Source organism: Rhinoderma darwinii, chromosome 2 (genome assembly GCF_050947455.1).
Source record: "Rhinoderma darwinii isolate aRhiDar2 chromosome 2, aRhiDar2.hap1, whole genome shotgun sequence".
Taxonomy (NCBI): domain Eukaryota; kingdom Metazoa; phylum Chordata; class Amphibia; order Anura; family Rhinodermatidae; genus Rhinoderma; species Rhinoderma darwinii.
Genome location: NC_134688.1, coordinates 125,916,155 through 125,942,863, shown reverse-complemented (window position 1 = coordinate 125,942,863; position 26,709 = coordinate 125,916,155). Strand labels below are relative to the sequence as shown.

General features: G+C 41.5%; 1 protein-coding gene across 1 annotated transcript; it reads left to right on the top strand.

The window, feature by feature from the left end:
• Positions 1 to 1,311: 1,311 nt before the first annotated feature.
• On the top strand, positions 1,312 to 25,218 carry SERP2 (stress associated endoplasmic reticulum protein family member 2). The gene is made up of 3 exons (XM_075850236.1): positions 1,312 to 1,491; positions 11,266 to 11,338; positions 24,173 to 25,218. Exons 1-3 carry the CDS (start codon positions 1,408 to 1,410, stop codon positions 24,211 to 24,213), a joined length of 198 nt encoding a protein of 65 aa, XP_075706351.1. The 5' UTR covers positions 1,312 to 1,407; the 3' UTR covers positions 24,214 to 25,218.
• The last annotated feature ends 1,491 nt before the right edge of the window (positions 25,219 to 26,709 follow it).

The window sequence follows — 26,709 nt, the reverse complement described above, 5'->3', positions numbered from 1 at the left end:
ATGGGCACTATAACAATACTATTACATATAAGCACTATACATGGCATATGGCTACTGTGGCTGGCATTATAATATGGGCACTATAACAATACTATTACATATAAGCACTATACATGGCATATGGCTACTGTGGCTGGTACTATAATATGGGCACTATAACAATACTATTACATATAAGCACTATACATGGCATATGGCTACTGTGGCTGGCATTATAATATGGGCACTATAACAATACTATTACATATAAGCACCATACATGGCATATGGCTACTGTGGCTGGCATTATAATATGGGCACTATAACAATACTATTACATATAAGCACTATACATGGCATATGGCTACTGTGGCTAGTACTATAATATGGGCACTATAACAATACTATTACATATAAGCACTATACATGGCATATGGCTACTGTGGCTGGCATTATAATATGGGCATTATAACAATACTATTACATATAAGCACCATACATGGCATATGGCTACTGTGGCTGGCATTATAATATGGGCACTATAACAATACTATTACATATAAGCACTATGCATGGCATATGGGTACTGTGGCTGGTACTATAATATGGGCACTATAACAATACTATTACATATAAGCACTATACATGGCATATGGCTACTGTGGCTGGTACTGTAATATGGGCACTATAACAATACTATTACATATAAGCACTATACATGGCATATGGCTACTGCGGCTGGTACTATAATATGGGCACTATAACAATACTATTACATGTAAGCACTATAGATGGCATATGGCTATTGTGGCTGGTACTATAACATGGGCACTATAACAATACTATTACATATAAGCACTATACATGGCATATGGCTACTGCGGCTGGTACTATAATATGGGCACTATAACAATACTATTACATGTAAGCACTATAGATGGCATATGGCTACTGTGGCTGGTACTATAACATGGGCACTATAACAATACTATTACATATAAGCACCATACATGGCATATGGCTACTGTGGCTGGTACTATAATATGGGCACTATAACAATACTATTACATATAAGCACTATACATGGCTTACGGGCACTATGGACAAAACGAATAAAAAGGTACGAGTACAGAGGCTGGTACTATTGTATGGGCACCATAATAAAATACTAATAGGCAACATGAATGGCATGCAGTAATATTGCAGTATAATCGCTGTGTAAATTCACCTCTACTCACTGCTCGGTGATGTAGCGTGCAATCTCTACACTAGTCTTTAGAACACACCGTCGCTATTCCAGTGCAATGGAGCAGGTATCTGCCGGCAGGGGGAGCTCTTACGTGTGGTCTCTAGGAATCGCTCCGGCACCGGCACTGTTCTGCACGCCCGTTATCTGCACACTAGCCGGCCTCGCTTCCCGTAGAGACTATGGTGGCCAAGCAGAGGATTCGGATGGCTAACGAGAAACACAGCAAAAACATCACACAGAGAGGAAACGTGGCCAAGACCCTGGTGAGGAGAGACTTGGGGGCGTCATGTGACATGATCTGGGGGCACGCTGTGTGTGGAGTCGCCAGCCTTTGTGTGCATTGTGTCTGTGGGTCACCCTATAGGGGTGTCATGTGTGCTGCGTTACTGCATGGTTGTCGTCATGTAGCGCACCCATAGATCGCGTTTTGCTTTGATGAATGCGTTCACATCACAGAGCTGTCATCACATGGCTGCCCAGCTGTTCACTGAACCTGCAGCTGCAATTGGCTGTGCTGGGACTTGTAGTTCCACAGCAGCCAGAGAGCTACAGGTTCCCTTATTCTGATACAGTGTAAATAGATTTTCGTCATATGTTGTAGGTGGAATCATTACATAAATAATGCATCCAGTGCCTCATGGGAGCCGTGCCCCTGGGAGCTGTGTACAAAGCACATTATTCATGAGGATCTGCAGCTTCTTGTGTATGTTCCCATATCATCTATATCAGTACATGACATAAAATGAAACATGGCGGACCTTATCAATCAATACTTCAAAAATGCCCTTATTGCCCATAGCAACCAATCATAGTCAGGCCGCTTTCACACGGGCATATACACCCATAGGCTATTATGGCATGCGTTAAATGTACACGTCATAAAAAACTTTTACGTTCAATGGTAAAAAGTATATTGCACAGAATGCGGTTTGTTTTTTTTACAGGATCCTGTTGTGTGGAATATACAAGGTATGGATGTCCCGGTGTACATACTAAGCGGAGATTATAAATGCAGTGTGAATACAGCCTTACAGCCTCTATATTCATCCTATAGTGATCGAAGCCTGGTTTAGTCGAACCGTGGGAGGTCCAGGCATTGCGGCCATAAAATGGACCCGAAAATGCACCCATTTTATGGCCATGTAACAGTGGCCTTAAAGGGGTTACCCACCTAGGAAAGGGGATCCCTCGGCAGCTCCTCAACAGTGAGCTGAGTTCCTCTGCAGAATAGTGTTACATGGCGTCCTTTGAAGGCGGCCATTTAATAATAGTTCTCCGGAGCGTTAGCCACTCTTATGGACAGGGGTTGATCTGAGTAGACAACTTTTTTTTAAGTGTACCTCCAATGCCAAGAGAGTGGGCTCTTTGGTAGAATTGGCAACTGTACAACGCCAGAACCCTCGGAGCCCTGCAGGATGCGCTTCCAGCATCATACAGGTGCCTAGGCAACCGTTCTGCCCACTCTACTGGCTGCATCTATTGCCTTCACTTTTCAACTCTTGGCGGGAGACACGGGCACCGTCACCAATTGAAGTACATTTTACGGATTTATATTTCAAGTGAAGTTTTGAAAACAAAATCTGGTCTCTAAATTGGTTGTTATAGGGGACAAGACGTCACTTTTTCCCTGAGGAACGTCTGGGGTTGGTTGTTTTTTGTGATGATAAGTTGTGTATGTTATAGTTTTGAGTTATTCTTTGGAAGTTATTCTCAAAACTAAAGCAGGAAAAAGTGGCCTATAGCAACCAATCTTACGTTTCCGAAATGTCACTTGTTTCTCGTTGCCATGGAAACACCATTGATCTTATTTGTATCGCTTGTACTACATGACCTCGAATGTGTCTAAACTAAGGAAATGTAGTCTTATTGCCCATAGCAACCAGTCTAGTCTTATAAAAAACTCTAGTAAAATGGAACTTGGACTGGTTGTTATGGGCAACAAAGCTACATTTACTCCTACATGAGACTCTCTGTGTCTTAAAGGAGTTGTGTCAAGATAGACATTTATCACCTATCCACATGGTGGGTGAGAAATGTCTGATCGCTGGGACCCCCACCCATCAATGCACCCCCCTGCAGTTAGAGGGAGCTAGAATGGAGCGTCAGTCGAGCATGCGCCCTGCCCCCTTCATTCAGTGTCTATAGAGCTGACAGAAACAACCAAGCGCTGTACGTGACTATTTTCCGTCAATCCTATAGACTTTGAATGGAGCAGTACCGCACATGCTCGACCGCCGCTTCATTCAAAGTTCTCCTTACTGCGGTTGTGCAGTGAAGAGAAATGGGGGGCTCGGGACCCATTGAAGTTTATGGCCGTAAATGGATTCTATTGAGCGCTGTGTGATGTAGTAAAATGAGAAGGCATGCTTACCCCCCTGGGTAGTAACATTGCATCGTGGGAGCCAGACCCCCCTCCCCATGTTTAGCTTTGGAGACCCGCAATCTGAAAAGGGTTTGTCTAAACCAGATAACCAGTTTAAAGGCTATGTAAATTTTTGAAGGCAATTTTTTTTAATGAATCAATGTTTTATTTAATTTTGAACAACTTTTGAATTCGTTTTTATTTTTCAAAAAATTTGCTTTTTGAGATACAGCTTTTATGTATCCTGCAAGGCTAGCGGGACTGACGGCTTCAGTGAATGCTGCTCCTGCATGTCTCTGACACGTAGGATCCAGCCATTATCAATCACATCTAATTTCATGTATACCTTAGATGTAGCCCAATAAATGATGCTACTAAATCTAGTAATCTGTATACCTCTATGTGTTGGTATCATTACAATTAGGCTGGGTTCACACGAGCATGTTCGGTCCGTAATTGACGGACGTATTTCGGCCGCAAGTCCCGGACTGACCACACTGCAGGGAGCCGGGCTCCTAGCATCATAGTTATGTACGACGCTAGGAGTCCCTGCCTCGCTGCAGGACAACTGTCCCGTACTGTAATCATGTTTTCATGAAGCTTGCTAGAGTATCCTGGTCCCTTCAATCTTGAGATTGGTAGGGTCTCAGCCTCCGAGCTCCTACCAATGATATCTTCTCACGTCTCAAGACTTTCAAGATATTACACGATAAACGTGCACTTTAACTTTAAGATACAATATGCAACAGCTGCTTGACAATGAATATATATAATATGTAATAAATTGAAATAGAATACATAGCATTGCGACAGGATGATTTCATTCCAAGTAAGTAGTAAAAAACTTCTTTGTAAGTAGTAACTGCATGGAGCACAACTGGTTGCAAACAGTCCTGTAGACCTGACATCTATAATGTCTTTAGAGGAACAGCAGTGTAAGAGCCTGTTCACATCTGCGTTGGAGGCTTCTCCCACAGTCTGTGTCAATACCTGAAACAATAGCGCAGCATGATGCGCTATTCTTGCCAATAAAACCACGGACACCCTGACGGAACTCTTTTAAGTCAATGGATTACGTCAAGCATCGGTTGTCTCCGTCATTCAATGGAATCGGCACTTCCGGTATTTCCTCTGATGGAGCAGAACAGAAACCGGAACGCAGGTGTGAACCCAGCCTTACTCATAGCTGCTCATGATTATTAGGTTATTGACTTTTCTCCTTGATGTGTCACCTACTTCTTTTGGCTCTACATTCTGATGCTACATATGTTGGGGCTGCATCCAGATCTATCAGTCCTTAGATTTAATTTGACTATTCTCACTCTTACGCAGAATGGTTTGTATTTTTATTTCAGTTTAAACATGTTCTCATTTTATTGGTTTAAATATTTAGAGCTGACATGGTTATATTTTGGTCCATGCTCCTAAAGATGTGCTCTAAGGGCAAGGAGGTTTTTTTTTTATCTGCGTCTCGCCCTTAAAAATTCTGTGGAAATGTTACATGCATCGTTTACCCGCTCCCTATTGGCCAAATCTGACCAATTTCATACCTTCTGTAAAGGATCTGCCAGGCACAGCTTCGGGGTTAACTTCCAGAGGTAATCAGTCTTCACCTGAGTCTATCTCTCTGAGACTGACTCCAGCTTCCACCACTCAGGATGGCAGGCTTAGGAGTGGGAGAGCCTATCGCAGCCCGGCCAGACTCAGCTAGCTCCCGCCCTCTGTCTATTTATACCTGCCTTTCCTGTTCCTCCTTGCTTGTGATTCTTTCCGTGTGGTTTCCTGGCCCAGCTACAGCTCCTACTATTTGATCCTGCTCCATACTGACCCTGGCTTTCTGACTACTCTTCTGCTCTGCGTTTGGTACCTCGTGCTCTCCTGGTTTGACTTGGCTCGTTCACCTCTCTGGTTGCTCACGGTTTTGCTGTGGGCAACTGCCCCTTTCCCTTTGCTTTATATTCCCTTGTATGTTTGTCTCGTGCACTTACTGAGCGTAGGGACCGCCGCCCAGTTGTACCCCGTCGCCTAGGGCGGGTCGTTGCAAGTAGGCAGGGACAGAGTGGCGGGTAGATTAGGGCTCACTTGTCCGTTTCCCTACCCCTATCATTACACCTTCCATGTCAAGCAGGGAATAGAAAAATAATTTGAGGGTTTCAGACATGCGCCAAAGCTGCTGACAGATAACGCAGCCAAATGCTCAAGCAGGGCTGTTGACAAACCATAGGGGTCACGGACTACTTATCTCAGTCATGTTTTTTTAAGTTTTGTTTCCTTATAATGGGGGGCATGAGGTACACGGCTTATCTGTGAGTGGTAAGGAATTGGGCATGGTCACTGCATAACGTTGGCTATACAGAAGTGAAATTAATCATCTCTAACAACAGATCGGTTGCCATCGGTCGCAATAGTTTGCACCTTTTGTTCCATGAAAACTGTGTCACATGCCAACTGAAGGAGGATATCTCTCGAAAACTCGAAATTTACTAGTCGTTTATCGTTCTTCTGTCCAAGATCTTTATGCTAAATTCAAATAAAATAGAGATTTTCTGATTATTTTACTGAATCATAGACATAAAGCTGTGCTAAAAAGAGCAACCAGGTAACACAAAGAAATGTTAATACAGAGAATGTATCAATGGGGAAAATGTGGAGGGGTTCTGTCTACCAAGTTATTACTTTTAAACCCCCGCTGTTTCCTGTAAGGTCTGTCCCTAGGACCTCATACTTGTTGCTAATAATGAGGGTTGAAAAACAGTATGAAGCCTCAGGACCTCTGTAGAGCTGGACTTTTTAAGGCTATGGTCACATCTGCTCTAAGAATTTAGTTTTTCTGTTCCGTCATAAAAGCAGAAAAACGGAATTCAATGCTGTAACACCAGTGGCGTTCGACAGACTCTATTGGCGTTAGTGGGGTCCGTCATTTTACTCGTGGATGTGATATTTTTTCTGTTCTTTTTTATGGAATCTGCTACGGAGGCTTCTAACGGAACCTCCGATGCAAATATGAGCAGAGCCTAATAGTGAAAACCTAACACACGTGACGTAACAGATTTCTTCTGCATTCTGAATGTTGTTTATAAAAATACATGTACATGCTGCAAAAATAACCCCATCTAGATGTATGGAATCGATTTTTACATTTTGTCATTTGTTAAAGAGGCTCTGTCACCAGATTTTGCAGCCCCTATCTGCTATTGCAGCAGATAGGCGCTGCAATGTAGATTACAGTAACGTTTTTATTTTTAAAAAACGAGCATTTTTGGCCAAGTTATGACCATTTTCGTATTTATGCAAATGAGGCTTGTAAAAGTACAACTGGGCGTGTTGAAAAGTAAAAGTACAACTGGGCGTGTATTATGTGCGTACATCGGGGCGTGTTTACTACTATTACTAGCTGGGCGCTCTGATGAGAAGTATCATCCACTTCTCTTCACAACGCCCAGCTTCTGGCAGTGCAGCACTGTGACGTCACTCACAGGTCCTGCATCGTGTCGGCACCAGAGGCTACAGATGATTCTGCAGCAGCATCGGCGTTTGCAGGTAAGTCGATTACCTGCAAATGCTGATGCAGCTGCAGAATCAACTGTAGCCTCTGGTGCCGACACGATGCAGGACCTGTGAGTGACGTCACAGTGCTGCACTGCCAGAAGCTGGGCGTTGTGAAGAGAAGTGGATGACACTTCTATACACAACGCCCAGCTAGTAATAGTAGTAAACACGCCCCGATGTACGCACATAATACACGCCCAGTTGTACTTTTACTTTTCAACACGCCCAGTTGTACTTTTGCAAGCCTCATTTGCATAAATACGAAAATGGTCATAACTTGGCCAAAAATGCTCGTTTTTTAAAAATAAAAACGTTACTGTAATCTACATTGCAGCGCCTATCTGCTGCAATAGCAGATAGGGGCTGCAAAATCTGGTGACAGAGCCTCTTTAAGTCTAGCTGGGACCTCCAGTGATCAGCTGTAATATGCTAGGGAACATAGCAGCAAGTGCTCCATTTCCCTGCAGTGCCACCAGAGGGAAAATGATGCATTACACTGTTATTAATTAAATCAATGGACTGTTCTTATAATGCAGGTACATGCTGGATTCTCCAGAGCAAGAGGCCTCCGTTTATTAATTCAGAACGCCCTAATAGCATATTTGAAAATGGGTTTTCTTCAACATACAACCCCATTAAATAACAATTACCTGTTATCAGGTTAACCTTTGGTATTGACTTAACTCTATTGCTGAACTGCCTGTGGAAACTCAAATGATCTATATGTTATCAGACTATGGGCTGTCATTTACGGTAGTCTCCAAGTAAAATCCAAACTACAGTCTGTCGTGAATTAGTGGCGTGAAGACCGGAATTCTGTTTGCAGTATAACTGGATCACTTATGCAACCAATAACATAAGGAATAGTAGGGTAAAATTCAGTGGCCTTCAGTCAACATTTGCATCTATTTTGTTCATGTACAAGTAGTTTTCTAGTTTTCTCTTCCTATCTGCATTTTTTTCCCTTTTTTTTAATTTTTAGAAATGATTGTTTTAGTGATGGCCAAATGACTAATAAGATAGATTTGTGGCATTTTGTTGTTCTATCGAAATGGGAATTTTGATACATTTGTATACTTATTACTACAAATGTCTTAGGCCCCATGCACACGACCGTGCCCGCAATCACGGCCCGCGATTGCGGGCACGGCCGGCCGCTGACTGACAGCCGCATTTTCGGGCCGTGCTCCCATACAAAGTATGGGAGCACGGCCCGCAAAATGCGAAAGAACGGACATGTTCCATAATTCCCTGAACATTTCCACGGCACTGACACCCTTCCGTAGTGCTACGGAAAGGTGTCAGTGTTCAATGAAAGTGAATGGCTCCGTTTTTGCGGTCCGCAAAAACGGAGGTTTTTTGCTGTCGTGTGCATGGGGCCTTACTCGTACTATTATATTTAGTATTTTGCTTTTAATAAATATTTTATTTGCTTGTTTATTTGCTTTGCTTTCATGTAAAAAAAGGCAAATAAACAATATTGCATTGTGGTTTTCAACTATTCATACAGCAAATGGCCAGTCTTCCGCTCTATAGCACTATATAAAGAGAATTTTTCTCTAAAATCAGAAAATTCGCAAGTAAATATAAGCACTTGAGTTGTTGTCATCTTATGTCAAGTTGTCCAAAATTCTAATAATCCCTTTTACCATCTATATTTGTCTCAAACTGTGAGACGACCATTATAGCCTCCAAGGATTGTCACTCACTTTTTCAGACTCCTGAATAGTCTAATTTTGCTATTATTTGAGCATGGATGATGTGTCACAGCGTAACTAGACTTATTAGTAATAAATCTTGGTGAAAAGCTCTAAGGGTTCATGCACACATTGAAGCCTTGTGCACGGCTGCACATGGAGTCCCTGCGGTTCCGTATTAAAACACCTTTTGGCGCTTCATGTGCTGCTGTATGGTGACTCCGTGGGTGAAAAAAAATTGGCATGGTACCTCCCCTATACTGATGAAACACACCAATTTTTTCTAACAGAATCTGTATAAAATTAAAAGCATACAGAGGTGCATTATGGGCCCATAGCAGTCTCCAAAATATGAAGTTGCGCAAGAGCCCTAAGGCCTCATGCACACGACCGTAGCCATGTGCACGGCCGTGATTTTAGGGTCGGCCGGCCACGGAGTGTCAGCCGCAAGCCGCCCGCAAATCGCAGGCTGTGCACATGGCCGGAGTCCGGACCGCAGAACAGGCTTGCACGTTCTTTCTGCGGTCCGGACTCCGGGGCCATGCACGGACCGTGGAAACCACCGTGGGCCCATGGATTTTCGGGGGAATTGTGGCCGCAAAAGCACGTTCGTGTGCATGGGGCCTTAGACACTGTTTCTCATCTCCAGTGCTCTAATAAGTAATGATCTGAAATTATTCGATAGATCAACTTTGGCAATACCTAACGCACTTATAATATTTAGAGCACATGTAGAATACTAAGGAAATCCTAAAAACATGACCTGTTGGGGTTATTTAACCCCTTAACGCCGAAGGACGGATATATCCGTCCTCAGCAGCTGCTAGTTCGCGCAGGAGGACGGATATATCCGTCCTGTGATCGCGCGGGTACTGACAGTTTACCCACGCGATCAGCGGCAGGAGCACGGCTGTTATACACAGCCTGGCTCCTGCTGCAACTGTCGGAATCGAAGCACGCGCCGATTCCGGCAGTTTAACCCATTAAATGCCGCTGTCAACAGTGACAGCGGCATTTAATGTGTTTGACAGAGGGGGGAACTCCCTCTGTCTCCCGATCGGCGCCCCCGCAAACAAATCGCGGGTCGCCGTCGGGTTTCCATGACAGCCGGGGGTCTAACAAAGACCCCCAGGTCTGTCTTCAGCATCTGCCTGTTAGGCGATGCCAGAGGCATGACCTAACAGGTTGCCTGTCAGTTTTACACTGACAGGCAATAATGCTTTGGTATACGAAGTATACCAAAGCATTATATATGCGATCGGCATATCGCATAGTGAAGTCCCCTGGTGGGACTAAAAAAAAAAAAGTAAAACCGTTAAATAAAGTTTGTGAAAAAAAAATAAAAAAAATTACAGTCAAAGTCAAATAAAACTACTTTTTTGCCCCAAAAAGTGGTTTTATTTAATAAAACGGTCAAAACAAATCACACATACACATATATGGTATCCCCGCGATCGTAACAACTTGACCAATAAAATGAACACATTAATTAAACCGCCGGATGAACGGCGTCCAAAGAAAACGCAAAAAACAACGGCAAAATTCTCTCTTTTCTCCCATTCCCCCCATAAAAAATAAAATAAAAGTTCATCTATAAGTCCTATGTACCCCAAAATAGTACTAATGAAAACTACACATTGGCCCGCAAAAATCAATCCCACGTACGGCCACATCGACGGAAAAATAAAAAAATTACGCCTCTTGGAACGCGGCGATGCAAAAACAAGTAATTTTTTTCTAAAAGGGTTTTTATTGTGCAAACGTAGAAAAAACATATAAAACCTTTACACATTTGGTATCCCTGTAATCGTGCCGACCCATAGAATAAAGTTAACATGTTATTTAAGCTGCATAGTAAACGGCGTAAATTTATAACGTGAAAATTAATGCTGGAATAGCTGCTTATTTTCAATTCTCTCCTAAAATAAAGTTAATAAAAGTTAATCAATATGTTATAAGCATCTAAAAATGGTACAATTACAAAATACAACTCGTCCCGGAAAAAACAAGCCCTTATACGGCTATGTCGACGGAATAAAAAAAGAGTTACGACTCTTGGAATGCGACCGTGGAAAAACAAAAAATAATCCTTGGTCATTAACGTGCAAAATGGCCCGGTCATTAAGGGGTTAAGGCCTGGAGTTAAGTAACACTGCTGAGTAGGAGCTGTAATGGTTGTCATCCCGCTTTTATAGAAACAGATATAGCAAAGAGATGGTTGAATAGAATTACCAACAACCGAAGAAGACAATAAAGGTCTTGTATTTTCTGGGTATTTGTTGCCTTTTTGTGGGAAATGCTCATCAATACATACATAATCATAGTATAGTAGACTTTTTTTTAACACTTTGTACTTTTGTATTTTTTGGACAGACATATACGGTAATTTTCACACTGGTAATCACTTACATTTTTTTTCCACATTTTAGAGACCACAAGAAGAGAAATATCCTGTAGGACCTTGGCTACTGGCACTGTTTGTTTTTGTTGTCTGTGGATCAGGTATGAATAAAAAGCAAATACAGATGTAAGAACATTATAAAATCAGCAGTAGCTGTCAAAGGAATTTGACTTTCCAAAAAAAAGTATTGTTTTTTTTTTGAGTCCTTGTGCCAAATAAGGAGAAAGCGTAGATTTGTACATAACGGCATATGGAATGTTGGCCACTTTTTCACTGTAGTTTATGGTATTTGTGATTATATACATGTGACTGCAGAAATTTGGCTATGGTGGTCACCATTTCTTGCCTTCCTGTGGATCATTACTAGTATCTTGTTAGTTTTCAGAGTTGGAATCTCCACATCACGTGTCATGATGATTTTATATTTTGTATTGAGCCTTCTTGCTATGTAAAATATTGGAACTTTCTCTTGTGGGAAGATCTATGTTTAGCGCTGGTAAATCAGGTGACCGTAATATATAACCTATGTGGAATTTGCACTGATTCTTCTGCTGTGTATAACGGGACATCATAATCATATTAATGGGTTATTTTCTCCCAAAAAGGAGGATTAGAAATGTTCCTCTTAAAGAGCTTGTCACCACATTCACACGGTTCTCGTGTCCACTTTTTCTGAAACCTTCTCTTTATTGCTCATATTTGGAGAAAATCTAATGAACATGCAACTGTATCCTATAAACAGCCGCCAACACAATAGGTGGTAGCATTTAAATGGAAAAATAAATACATTAGTGCAATCCATCCTTAGCCTGGTACAGGGCACATTAGCAATGACGGAGAAAATAATATCGGAAATACAAAGATTCATCAAACCTATGTACAACAATAAGTTGAAAGTGTTACAGGGTTCTCCCTACCACAGAGGGCTGCAAGGGGAATCTAATAGGGTTGTGAGTATAGAATTAGGTGGAATTCGACCAATGACATTTCGGGTTTTCACGGCAAATGCAGAAGTGGATTATTTCACTTACCTGGCTCAGAACAGGGTTGGGCTGTCACTGTGACAGCCTGTTCCAGCTGATGGCATGTTGTGCCAGAGGACATAGTGCCACCAAATGTAAACTAATAGGTTAATTGACTAACCTAATTTATGGGGACTGCCCCATTAGTTATTTAAAGGGGTATTCCTATCTTAAACAATTAAAGGAGTTATCTCATGAATAACTCAGAATGGGCGGTATGAAAGTGGTTGTCTCTTCTGAGACAACCCTTTTATACACAGGATATGTCATAAATTGTCCGAAAGGTGTGGGCCCCACCACTGGCAGCGGCCACTTTCCCACTGAAATCAATGGAGACGTGGCAGCTTTTGTGCATGGCTCCATGAAAGTCTATGGGAGTTATGGAAAGCAGGCAGGCAGTACTGAAATCTTTCCGTAACTCTGTAGACTTCGATGGAGAGAGTCAAGCGCTGTCGCCTCTCCTTTAACTTCAATAGGAAAGAGTGGCCACTTTGTATCTGCGGTCAGGGGAGGCAGTACCCCACTTCTCCCATTGGTGAGGGTCCCATAGGCAGGACCCACACCTATCAGACATTTACTGTAGTAGGGGTAATTCACCAGTGTGTGTACAATATTAACACACAAATATGGCGAAAAGCCACAAATGAATGTAAGTACTATATTATACACAACTGGACAGTAGACTAGGTGCCCATTAGACCACTCCAGGAGCCAGTTGGTGGTGTTTTTTGTCAGGATATTACTTCTTCCATAGTCATCAATAGACATAAAACAACTTAGGTCCATTATCTTCTTCACATCTAGGATTTGTATGAGGAAGCAACTGAAAGAAAATTTGAAAACAACCCAAAAGTTAGCCAGTAGCATCCAACATTGGCTACCCGGCTCCTGGGATTTGTTCGCCCTGATCATATAGATGCATTAGTGCCCTGCCAAATAACCACGAGCTGCAGGTGTATGATGCTTGCACGTTGAGTAAGCTTGTGTATTACAGTATGTATAAATGGCAGGTTCATGTCACATTACAGCAGATGCAATGTTCACAGTTCATAAGTGCAGTAATATGAAAGATAGCAGTTCATGCCAAGTGCAGGTTTAGGCCCCATGCAGACGACCGTATATTTCCCCTGTAATTATGGATCGTAATTACGGACCCATTCATTTCTATTAGTCACGGACACTTTTCCATATTTTTACGGATGGATGGCCGTGCTGAAAAAATGATAGAACCTGTCCTATTCTTGTCAGTTATTACGGCACAGACTCTCCCATAGAAGCCTATGGGCACTTACGTAAATACGGACAGCTACGGATGTGCATCTGTAAACCGTCCGTATTTACGGAAGCATTGCTTGCAACATGTTTTGTGACATTATTTGCAGCCTCCCTCTTTTTTACGGATCCGTATATATAGATCAAATACGGATGCACTACGGACCGTATTTGTGGATACTGTTCCGTATATATGGATAAGTTACGGATGACTACGGATTCGTATTTACGGAGAGATAGAAATACGGTTGTGTGCATGGGGCCTTGGCCAGTATGTAGCTGCCAAATTCTTCTATTATTACACCCGATGACACTAATCGTAACACAATTATTAGATTACTGCATATTAGGGAGACCTGACAATTTATATATGTTCTCAAAGTCCATGTATTTCCACATAGACTCAGATCCTTATGATCACCACCTAAGCAATATGTTATTGTCACTATTAGATTCCCCTCATATTATCCCTGAATATTTGTGTATTTGTGATATCTGAGCGCATCGTCGCTAGTCTCCAACCTCCAATCCAGGTTGTGTGCTCCTGAGTGTGGAGGAAGGGGGGGGGGGAACAGATATGAGGGGTCTTATGGAAATTGTAGTTTGACTAGCTGCCAAGCCAGCCTGGCTGTTAGGATTCTGAAAATGAAGTAATAGGAGAGGCAGGAGCACATGATGGGAAAAATACATCATTACAAAAATAATGTTGCTCTTTACTTGCCTATATATTATAGAAATATAATTTTCAATCGATGGACTCAAAATCATACAAAGCAAAGAACCTTGTTAATATATCATATGAGGGAGAAGGCACTCTATTAACTTATTGTATTCTTGAGAATTTAGTAATTGGCCATATGCTTCTATTATAGTGAAATCATTTTTTTAAAAAAAAATCAAAATATAGAGTGCAGATGTGCATGTTGGTGAATATAGACCAGTGGTGGTCAATCATACCACAGGAGGGGGCCTTGACTCCATCTGAGGGGCTCTTATTACATTCATTATATGGTGTAAAAGTGGTCACCCTCCATTTAATTCTATAAGATACAGAAACAGCGTGCTCAGCTGTTACTGCAGCTCCCGTTCACATTAATGGAAGTTGACAATGCTGTAGTAGGGTGCCAGCTGTCAGACTCCCACCAATAAAACATTAATGGCAGATCCTATTGACGCGTTCTAAATGTGTATAGTGGGAAAATCCCTCTAGGAGTGCTGGTGATGCCCACACCCAAAAAAAAAGACCAGAGCTTGGTCTATAGAAATATTACTGTCTGGGGTCTGAAGGTGATATATTTTCCTTTGCAGAGAGATACAATGTACAGTGCACAGATAGAAGAGGGGAGCCAGGGGCAGGAGGGTTGGCACCTGCGGGCTGCCAGTTGGTTATTACTGATAGATATATACACATATTGAGATTATAGTAGTAATTTATTCCTTAAGATGACATTTTAGTTGAACAATTGCCGGAGTGTCTCAAGAAGTTAAGTCTAAAGGATGAAAATTGTCACGTGACATGGCTGCCTTTCAGGATTACAGCCTTTGCTGTCCCACCCTGTGCAGGGCTTGCGCTTTGTGAATAGGCAGCAGATCAATCCGAACTTCATGTTAAGATAAAATGATCAAGGCAGCCACTGGAATTAATTGTACCTTCTTTTCTCAGGTACAACAGAAAATAAAATCTTACTTTCACCCACCCTCCAGCTATGACATAAAAGCTGGACAACAGGTCAGCAGTCCTGATGAACTGCAAAGGGTTAGGGGGCTGGACTTCTAATGAGGCTCCACCTTCCCAATGATGTCATGTCTTCCAATTTTCCTGGACAGTTTTCAGGAATTAGCTTTGGTGGCTTAAAGTGTAAACAAAACTTTTCAAAAACGTAATTTCTGATTGGCTTTCCTCTGAGTGGTGTACGAGCTCAATAGAATGTCTATGAGTCCGTACACCGCTCGCTCGGCTTTCCAAGGAGAGACGATCAGAAATGAAGCAGCACATTTCTCACCCGAGTGCTTCGGCCGCTTCATTTTAGTGATCAGTAGGGGTCTCAGTGCTTGGACCCCCACTGATCAAACCTTCTGACATGTCACTAGGACTTGTCAAAAGTTTAGTTACCCTTTAGGCTATGTTCACACGCTTAACAAAAAATGTCTGAACATACGGAGCTGTTTTCAAGGGAAAACAGACTCTTATTTTTCAGTCGTTTTTTAAGCAACTTGTGTTTTTTGCGGCATTTTTTACGGCTGTTTTTGGAGCTGTTTTGCTATTGAGTCAATGAAAAACGGCTCCAAAACGGCTGAAAAAGTGACATGCACTTCTTTTTACGAGGTGTTTTCTACGCGGCCATTTTTCAAAAGGGCCGTGTAAAAAACGCCCCGTGGAAACGGCACGCCGTTTTTCCCATTGATATCAATGGGCAGATGTTTGTAGGCGTTCAGCCCCCGCATTGTTAGCCGTTTTTCGGGGCGTTTACGGCCCAAAAAACAGCTGAAAATAGCCCGTGTGAACATACCCTTAAGCCGGCCATGCACATTAGATAGCTGTTGGCCAACAGATCTCTCTCCCGAATTCCCCCTAAACATGCACACTGTTCAGCAGAGTTTATTTCAATGTTCAATGTTTATTTCAATTATCAGAAGGGGAAGGGAATAAGTTACTGCCAAAAGTCTGTCAATGCCAATCCCCTTTTTTCCCAAACATCTGTCATTGGGGAACAGTTGGTAGGATTTTACTTTTTTACATTCACAGGAGCTTTTAGTATTCAGCTCTTCGATGTTCAGACCTTTACAAGATAAGTCTGAATCTGAAAGTGTTCGTTCAAGGAGCTGAGAATTGCATATATGTTTGAATTGAAAAGGTCTTCTGGTATTTAGGTATATTAAGTTTATTTTTTCGCCACTCAAGTCATGGGAGGGCTTATAGTACCTTTAGCTCAGTAGATGTGAAATGCTGGCATCACTTATCTGTTGATATGCTTAATATTAGGACAGCGCATTTTCATGATATGAAGAGATAATTGGAAGCAGAGAGGCACTTTTGGATACAAGCATCTTGTTTAAAATACGTTGCCGCTTTTCATATCCGTTATTGAAATTGCAGCTCTTTTTGGCTTCATTGGACATAATGCCTTACGTACCTTTACTTCTGAAAAAATGCACCAGCTCCGGAAGGTGACAGCATAAGACTTACATACTAGCGACAATAATATTTACAATAATACTTAAGGTAATGTTCCATGAGATTAACAAGAAAAGCCACGAACAAGGAAGGATTTAGTCTTCTAAATTCCATCACCACTTTATCTACGGTGACTAATACAAAATTATAAGCTTAATATCCCATATTAAATCTGACCTACCATATATATGTCTTTGTAAGAATCTGCCTCTGGCCATTTTATTTACAGAAAAGTTCTAATGATGCTTGGGACGTGTATTACATTAATATTGTTCCTAAAACACTTGATACATACTTGTGAGCTAGAATTTGAAAAGGCTTTTAAAAACGAGTTATATTCCTATGTATATCTTTGTATTAATGGATTATGACTAAAGAGTTGCCATTTTGTAAGCATTTATGTCATATGCCCTTACATGAAACGTTACATAACTTACCCAGAAATAGTCCATTCCCCGCTTGATCTGTAACTTGCACTGTGGGACGGGGTACCATGTAAATAATAGCGGTGCAATGATGGACTCAGCCGTCACATGTTATATGACATGATCGTGGCATCCATAGGGCCCGCTGCATGTGCAGGCATATACAAGCATTGAACCAGTAATCGCTTGCATATACCTGTGCATGCAGGGGATACTATGAATGCAGCATTGGACTGGAATCCCTTGGGCTCACCAGTAGGAAATATTTTGAGAGCCCATCCACCATCTCTACAGAATATGTGCACATCCACTTGTTGTTATCATTGTACACATAGAACATATTGTCAATTGGTTATTTGTGAATCCCCCATAAGAAATAGACTTTAGTGGCAAGTGCTTGGCTCCCAAGTCAGCTCCAAATGCGGCTGTCCTCTGCTAGACTTTTTGAGACCTATTATTGGGCTAGAGCAGACATGGGCAAACTACGGCCCGCGGGCCACATACGGCCCGTTAGGCTTTTTAATCCGGCCCGCCGAACTTGTCCAAATCATAGTAAAAACCTCCTTTTTTTTCCCCTTTCCCTGCAATGCCCACGTTTTCCCAATAGATGGCGCACTCAAAACACATTGACCGTTGTTAACTCCTTAACGCCGAAGGACGGATATATCCGTCCTCAGCAGCTGCTAGTTCGCGCAGGAGGACGGATATATCCGTCCTGTGATGGCGCGGGTACTGCCAGTGTACCCACGCGATCAGCGGCAGGAGCACGGCTGTTATACACAGCCTGGCTCCTGCTGCAACTGCCGGAATCGAAGCGCGCTCCGATTCCGGCAGTTTAACCCATTAAATGCCGCTGTCAATAGTGACAGCGGCATCTAATGTGTTTCACAGAGGGAGGGAAAACAAACAAGGATGTGACCCCTGGTAGCTGGCGGGCACAATACATATATACACAAAAGGAGCTGCCTGCAACAGCCAAACCCAATTTCCCAACTACCACTGACAAGGAGAATAATACTCTTTAATAGCTACGTATAGCTGGACTAACCACAATTATGATTAAAATTATCACCAACCTAGATCGGACATACAAGTATGTAACCTGATTGAACAGGCATGTATATGTGTAACATAGAGATGTGTCGTCCCTAACCAGTTAAATTGTTTAACAAATAGTGGTTAGCAATAAGTCCGATCAACGGCAGTGTCTAAAACATTAACAGCCCCCCCGACATGTTTCGCTAACAAGTAGCGTCTTCAGGGGCACACGGGGCTAATGGCGGCGCGGGGTAAATTAGATCCTGATATAGACACACACAATGACGTGTCTGAAGGTGTGTACGGCCGGATGGCCAATGGCATTGAGGGAGACAAGGACGTCTCTCAGCTGTGTTCAACCGACCAATGAACAACAGTGTAAGGTACCTCAATCAGAGACAGGTTGCGACGCATGCGCACAAGGATGAAAAAATGACTTGGTGTATTTAGACCAGCCGGGACCGCGACTTACCTAGTAAGTTGCTTGCGCCTGCGCAGATGTGACAGACAGGGACTTAGTGCCAGAGGCTCGCTCTAACTAGCGATGCCTACTGTCATATATACTAGTGCCAATTGCCAACTATGTCATGCAAGCGGCATTCAATGAGTATGAATCCAGCAATAGTAAGGGCACACAAAGCAACTATATAAGAGGGACCTGCAGTCTATTAAGACATGCACAAAGTAATTAAGCCAGCGTCAATATAGACTGACTAGATCAAATAAGGGGAGAAGGAAAGTTAAGGGGAACTACAGACATCCCTCCTCATATAACCTTAACGTGCTCCCTGACAGGTAATTACCATATCGATGTTTACGTCACGGTCCGGGTTCTTAAACCCGATGCTGTGTCACAATAAAAGAAGGGAAGAGAAAAGTCATCCTTCTCAAATAGAGAATGTCTCCAAAATCCCTATTTTTGGGATATGCCATATTTACAAGAATCAGTACAGGATCAATGAACATATACACACTATGTCAGTGATAGCCAAACGCCTCCATTATGTGGTCGAAATCCTAATAGTTGTCACTACGTAGATCATTCTAACCATTTGATCAGAATGATTCTCACTTTGTTAGATTATTTTATTTTTTTTTATTTTTTTATTTGTATCATTTGGAAAAGTCCTCCACATCACTGTGAAGACCATTATGGCAAAGAGGTAATGGTGGACTATGAGTATTTCCTATAAATATATACGTAATTCCACAGAGGTCCATAAATATGGACAATAATAACATCGGGAAAAATTCTCGATGCTCAACTGTAGAGCTAAAGAAACGCACTGAAGGTAAAACCCTCATTAAGACCTAAAGGAGACATGGTATTAAGTCGGTGAATCCACCTCGCTTCCTCTTGCAGAAGTTTACGGTCCAAATTGCCCGCTCTAGGTCCCATTTTAACCTGGGCAATGCCCCAAAATTTAAGCAGCTTGGAGTTACCTCCGTGAAATTTTACAATGTGTCTAGAAAGAGCGGTATCCTCATTACAGGTCACCGCACTTATATGTCTAGACACACGTCTTCTCAATTCCTGAATGGTTTTACCCACATATAGCTTAGGACAGGGACACTTGGCAACATAGATCACTCCCTTGCTTTGACAATTCATAAATTGTTCAATTCTATATAGCCTACCATCGACAGGATTATAAAAGTTTTTTACAGTCGGCATTAAGGGGCAAAAGGAACATTTGCCGCAAGAGTGGAAGCCACTCTTGCGGCAAATGTTCCTTTTGCCCCTTAATGCCGACTGTAAAAAACTTTTATAATCCTGTCGATGGTAGGCTATATAGAATTGAACAATTTATGAATTGTCAAAGCAAGGGAGTGATCTATGTTGCCAAGTGTCCCTGTCCTAAGCTATATGTGGGTAAAACCATTCAGGAATTGAGAAGACGTGTGTCTAGACATATAAGTGCGGTGACCTGTAATGAGGATACCGCTCTTTCTAGACACATTGTAAAATTTCACGGAGGTAACTCCAAGCTGCTTAAATTTTGGGGCATTGCCCAGGTTAAAATGGGACCTAGAGCGGGCAATTTGGACCGTAAACTTCTGCAAGAGGAAGCGAGGTGGATTCACCGACTTAATACCATGTCTCCTTTAGGTCTTAATGAGGGTTTTACCTTCAGTGCGTTTCTTTAGCTCTACAGTTGAGCATCGAGAATTTTTCCCGATGTTATTATTGTCCATATTTATGGACCTCTGTGGAATTACGTATATATTTATAGGAAATACTCATAGTCCACCATTACCTCTTTGCCATAATGGCCTTCACAGTGATGTGGAGGACTTTTCCAAATGATACAAATAAAAAAAATAAAAATAAAATAATCTAACAAAGTGAGAATCATTCTGATCAAATGGTTAGAATGATCTACGTAGTGACAACTATTAGGATTTCGACCACATAATGGAGGCGTTTGGCTATCACTGACATAGTGTGTATATGTTCATTGATCCTGTACTGATTCTTGTAAATATGGCATATCCCAAAAATAGGGATTTTGGAGACATTCTCTATTTGAGAAGGATGACTTTTCTCTTCCCTTCTTTTATTGTGACACAGCATCGGGTTTAAGAACCCGGACCGTGACGTAAACATCGATATGGTAATTACCTGTCAGGGAGCACGTTAAGGTTATATGAGGAGGGATGTCTGTAGTTCCCCTTAACTTTCCTTCTCCCCTTATTTGATCTAGTCAGTCTATATTGACGCTGGCTTAATTACTTTGTGCATGTCTTAATAGACTGCAGGTCCCTCTTATATAGTTGCTTTGTGTGCCCTTACTATTGCTGGATTCATACTCATTGAATGCCGCTTGCATGACATAGTTGGCAATTGGCACTAGTATATATGACAGTAGGCATCGCTAGTTAGAGCGAGCCTCTGGCACTAAGTCCCTGTCTGTCACATCTGCGCAGGCGCAAGCAACTTACTAGGTAAGTCGCGGTCCCGGCTGGTCTAAATACACCAAGTCATTTTTTCATCCTTGTGCGCATGCGTCGCAACCTGTCTCTGATTGAGGTACCTTACACTGTTGTTCATTGGTCGGTTGAACACAGCTGAGAGACGTCCTTGTCTCCCTCAATGCCATTGGCCATCCGGCCGTACACACCTTCAGACACGTCATTGTGTGTGTCTATATCAGGATCTAATTTACCCCGCGCCGCCATTAGCCCCGTGTGCCCCTGAAGACGCTACTTGTTAGCGAAACATGTCGGGGGGGCTGTTAATGTTTTAGACACTGCCGTTGATCGGACTTATTGCTAACCACTATTTGTTAAACAATTTAACTGGTTAGGGACGACACATCTCTATGTTACACATATACATGCCTGTTCAATCAGGTTACATACTTGTATGTCCGATCTAGGTTGGTGATAATTTTAATCATAATTGTGGTTAGTCCAGCTATACGTAGCTATTAAAGAGTATTATTCTCCTTGTCAGTGGTAGTTGGGAAATTGGGTTTGGCTGTTGCAGGCAGCTCCTTTTGTGTATATATGACAGAGGGAGGGAGCTCCCTCTGTCACCCGATCGGCGCCCCCGCAAACAAATCGCGGGTCGCCGTCGGGTTTCCATGACAGCCGGGGGTCTAACAAAGACCCCCAGGTCTGTCTTCCGCAACTGCCTGTTTGGCGATGCCGGAGGCATGACCTAACAGGTTGCCTGTCAGTTTTACACTGACAGGCAATAATGCTTTGGTATACTAAGTATACCAAAGCATTATATATGCGATCGGCACATCGCATAGTGAAGTCCCCTGGTGGGACTTAAAAAAAAAATGTCAATCAGTTAAATAAAGTTTGTTGAAAAAAAATAAAATAATTACAGTCAAAATCAAATAAAACTACTTTTTTTGCCCAAAAAGTGGTTTTATTCAGTAAAAGTGTCAAAACAAATAACACATACACATATATGGTATCCCCGCGATCATAACAACTTGACCAATAAAATGAACACATTAATGAAACCGCCGGATGTACGGCGTCCAAAAAACCCGCAAAAAACAACGGCAAAATTCTCTCTTTTCTCCCATTCCCCCCATAAAAAATAAAATAAAAGTTAATCTATAAGTCCTATGTACCCCAAAATAGTACTAATGAAAACTACGCATTGGCCCGCAAAAATCAAGCCCACATACAGTCACATCGACGGAAAAATAAAAAAATGACGGCTCTTGGAACGCGGCGATGCAAAAACAAGTAATTTTTTTATAAAAGGGTTTTTATTGTGCAAACATAGGAAAACATATAAAACCTATACATATTTGGTATCCTGGTAATCGTGCCGACCCATAGAATAAAGTTAACATGTTATTTACGCTGCATAGTAAACGGCGCAAATTTATAACGTGAAAATGAATGCTGGAATAGCTGCTTATTTTCAATTCTCTCCTAAAATAAAGTTAATAAAAGTTAATCAATATATTGTAAGCATCTAAAAATGGTGCAATTACAAAATACAACTCGTCCCGGAAAAAACAAGCCCTTATACGGCTATGTCGACGTAATAAAAAAAAAGTTACGACTCTTGGAATGCGACCATGAAAAAACAAAAAATAATCCTTGGTCATTAACGTGCAAAATGGCCCGGTCATTAAGGGGTTAATGTGGCGCGTATTTCTCTTTATTTCACTTTAATTTTCACTTCGTTTCACGTCACCATTAAGCCCTTCGATTTTCAAAGAGTACAATATCAGCCGTCACTTTGCCACGAAGCATGCAAACTATGCTAGCAAGCAGTCAACACAAGAACGGGCGGCTACTGCTCAGAGGTTGGCAGCTAATTTACAGAGTCAACAGAACTTTTTTCTTGATAAATCACAGTGCGTATGTTATTTTAATCTATTTACATTTCCTCCTCCCAGTATCTGCGAAATAGTATGTAAATGCCATATCTTGCATATTCCTTGAGACAAATTTATTAACTGATAAGGGCTATTTTTCACATTTGAAAGACAGTTAATAAATTGGGTTGTAGTGTTCTTACTGTGCTATGAGGTTTGCACACACTACATTTAATGCTTTAGTATATCCGGCCCAAACACTCCCTCCAAATGCTCCTGGCCCGGCCCCTCTGTCAAATTTTAGAACCCATTGTGGCCCGCGAGTCAAAAAGTTTGCCCACCCCTGGGCTAGAGTCTGGGCCCACCAGAGGATCCTCTGGTACTCTGGAGGGCCCGTCTGACCCTGCATCAATAAATGCTGAGCCCATCAATGCGCCGGTATTATTTGCATGGTCCCCTATCCCACAGTTATAGATGGGGTGGGGGTCCCACTTTTTCTGAAGACATCATATGGGTAAGTTATGTAAATTTTCATGTTACGGCATATAAAAAAATGAAATTATGGAACATATAATTTGCAGCTCTATCTGAAGAGTATGCTGGACCGCAAACCCCTTTTCATATACAAAAAAAAGTATTAAATATGTAAGGATAAACAGTGACTTCTGCCTCCAGCTAATACGCATTCTGGCAGAATTATATGACTATGTGATGTTGCTGTATCAGAGGGACAACCAACCATTTCTTTGGTTTGTCCCTCATGTGACTGTGGCAGGGAATCCACACTGTTGATGATTGTGTAACAAACTCTTGTGCGATCTTATTGCATTTTAACCAACAACATGCTTACTCTGGCAGCATATCTACTGCTAAAAACTGGATTTTTTGCCATAGTCTATGATTGACACATTTAAAGTAAACCTAGGAACAGACATTTAAGATTTTGTTTTAACCAGGGTCAATCTTCCAAACCCCCACAGTATTACCTAACTCAGATCCATTGATGCTGCTGAGATATCCTGGCACCTCTCCCTGGCTCCTTAGTGCTGTCCATGGCACCATCAGTGCCGGCATCAATTGATTTTATGACCCACATAGTCATCTGTAAAAAAAAACTCCCTCCACTGATCTCAGAGAATTTACCTTCTACTGATTGTCCATTTTGAAAATGTTGTTGTATTTTTATGCAGTGTATTTTCTTTTCCAGCAATTTTCCAAATTATCCAAAGCATCAGGATGGGTATGTGAGAGGAGAGGAAAAAAAACAGACGTCTGGACATTTGCCTTATGTTAGCAGTCATAGCGGACAAAGCCACAGCTGTGAGTTGGTGGACATTTTGGGAACCCATTCATTATTTTGTGCCTACGGAGTTTACCTTGAATAAGAAAAAGTTGGAGGATCCTATCCTTAATCATCATGAGCTTAAACTTCAGCAACTGCTGCAAGGATGGACTTATTTTTTTTCTATACATATATCAGCTGAAGCATATCAGTTGACTATTACGCTATTTATTTATTTATATATTTATTCTTTGTTTTTTATCTATTTAATAGATAATAATGAAAATGTTTGTGGCAAGTATGTTACATGAATAATTTAGGATATGTTCATGAAATGTGGCCAAAAAACTTGCAGCTGTTAAAAAATGCTGCCCTTAGAAAATACTGCATGTCCTATCGCTGACTTTAAAGTCAGGACCTGTCACTAGGTCACTGGTTAACTGACCTGAACAGCGCTGTCTCCCTGATTCCAGCGCTGCTTTTCTTTTTTTCCTGGACACCCATGTTCCAGAGATATGGCCCACTGTTGTTTTGGCTCCCTTTATGCTAATTTGCTGTAGTTAGCCAACGGGGTGGAGCTGGCTTCCCTGCCTCTGATGCTGACCAATCAGCACAAGGCAGCTTGAGGGTAGTTCACGCCCTGTTGGCTACCTACAGCAAATTAGCATAGAGGGAACCAACAAAACAGTGGACCACATCTCTGGAATGGGTGGGGTGGGGGCAGGAAAAAAAAGAAAAATTGCGCTGGAAGTGAGACATCGCTATTCAGGTCAGTTAACCAGTTCAACTTATGTGACCTAGTGACAGGTCCTGTTTAAAGGTGGGATGTGGTCTTGTATTATAGTAGGTCTAGGAATATTTCTTTGAACTACAGCTGTAATAACAAAATGCTACAAAACTGTGGAAAAAGCTCATGTATTTAACACATGAACATACTCTATGTGATGTTTTAGGTACTGGAGTTTGAATAAAGAACATTTTGTTGACATCTTATGTCTTTCATTATTTACTTATTATTTGTAGACTGTGATTATAAAACTATTTATTACATTCCAAGATCATAATAGTCAAAGAGACATTAGATATATAAATATCCAGCATGAATCCTCATACCACACCATAAAACGTATTGTGAAATCACACCTCAGGGAAACAATGATGTATTTATATCACGCAGTAAACATCACAGAGCTGGGAGTCTCCCTTGGGCTGTTTACTGGAAAGTTTCCTAATGCACTTGTTATGTATTTCACATAAATAACATGGGTATTGGTGGTCAATTTTCCTACCGCGTTATTGCAATATGGCTTCATTTAGGATCTGTGCAATGCATATGTGGTCACGTTTGTGATAAGACTGTGGCTCTCTTTCACCCCAGCAGCCCAAGCTGGGATCAGGAAGCTGTCGGAAGTGATCAATCTCTGTACTGGCTTTAAAGAGGCTGTCACCAGTTTATAACTCTCCTATCGCCTACTTAATCTAATAGGCGCTTTGATGTAGATAAGATTATTTATTTATTTATTTTCTATTAGATTTTTATTTTGTATTTTTTTAAGAAAACGCTTATTTATGACCAAGTTATGTACATTTTAAGATTTATGCAAATTTGTTCTTAATACCCAACTGGGCGTTTTTTTTTTACTTTTCACCAAGTGGGCTTTGTAAAGAAAAGTGTATGACGTTGACCAATCAGCGTCATACACTTCTCTTCATTCCAGCCCAGCTTGATACAACGTCCTGGCACGGCTGGAGACGATGTCTGTTCACTCTTCTGTGACCTGCGGGAGGAAGTGACGTCACAGCGTGATCTCGCGATATCACGCTGTGCTGTGGACCAAGCTGGGCTGGTATGATGGTCAGCTTCATTGATGGACACTTTCCTTTACAACGCCTACTTGGTGAAAAGTAAAAAAACGCCCAGTTGGGCATTAAGAACAAATTTGCATAAATCTTAAAATATTCATAACTTGTTAAAAAATAAACGTGTGTTTTAAAAAAAAAAAAAAAAACACATAGTAGTTATCTACATCAAAGCACCTATTAGATTAGGTAGGAGATAGGGCAGTTATACACTGGTGACACAGCCTCTCTGATTTTTGCTTGACCAAGGCAACACTAACTTTTTATAAAAATGTATTTCTCACCTAATATTTCAAGCTAAATATGTGTTTCACCACTTTATGTGGCTTTGGGGGTACATGTTAATGGATTACTAGGGTACACAATGTTTATCTGAGGCAGTTACAGTAAAATAGTTGTACTTCAGAAATCCTGCAGTGTAAGCTAAAATTACATTAGGAAAATGCTACCAGACCTACTACATTTTATACAGCGTCAAGAGTTAAGGAAGCTTTTCAAGCTGTATTGAAGATCGGAACTTTCAAGCTGGTATAGGAGTAGGTTATCATGCCACAATAGGCTAATAAATAATGGTGATGATGAGGTCAATCTAATATTAAAGC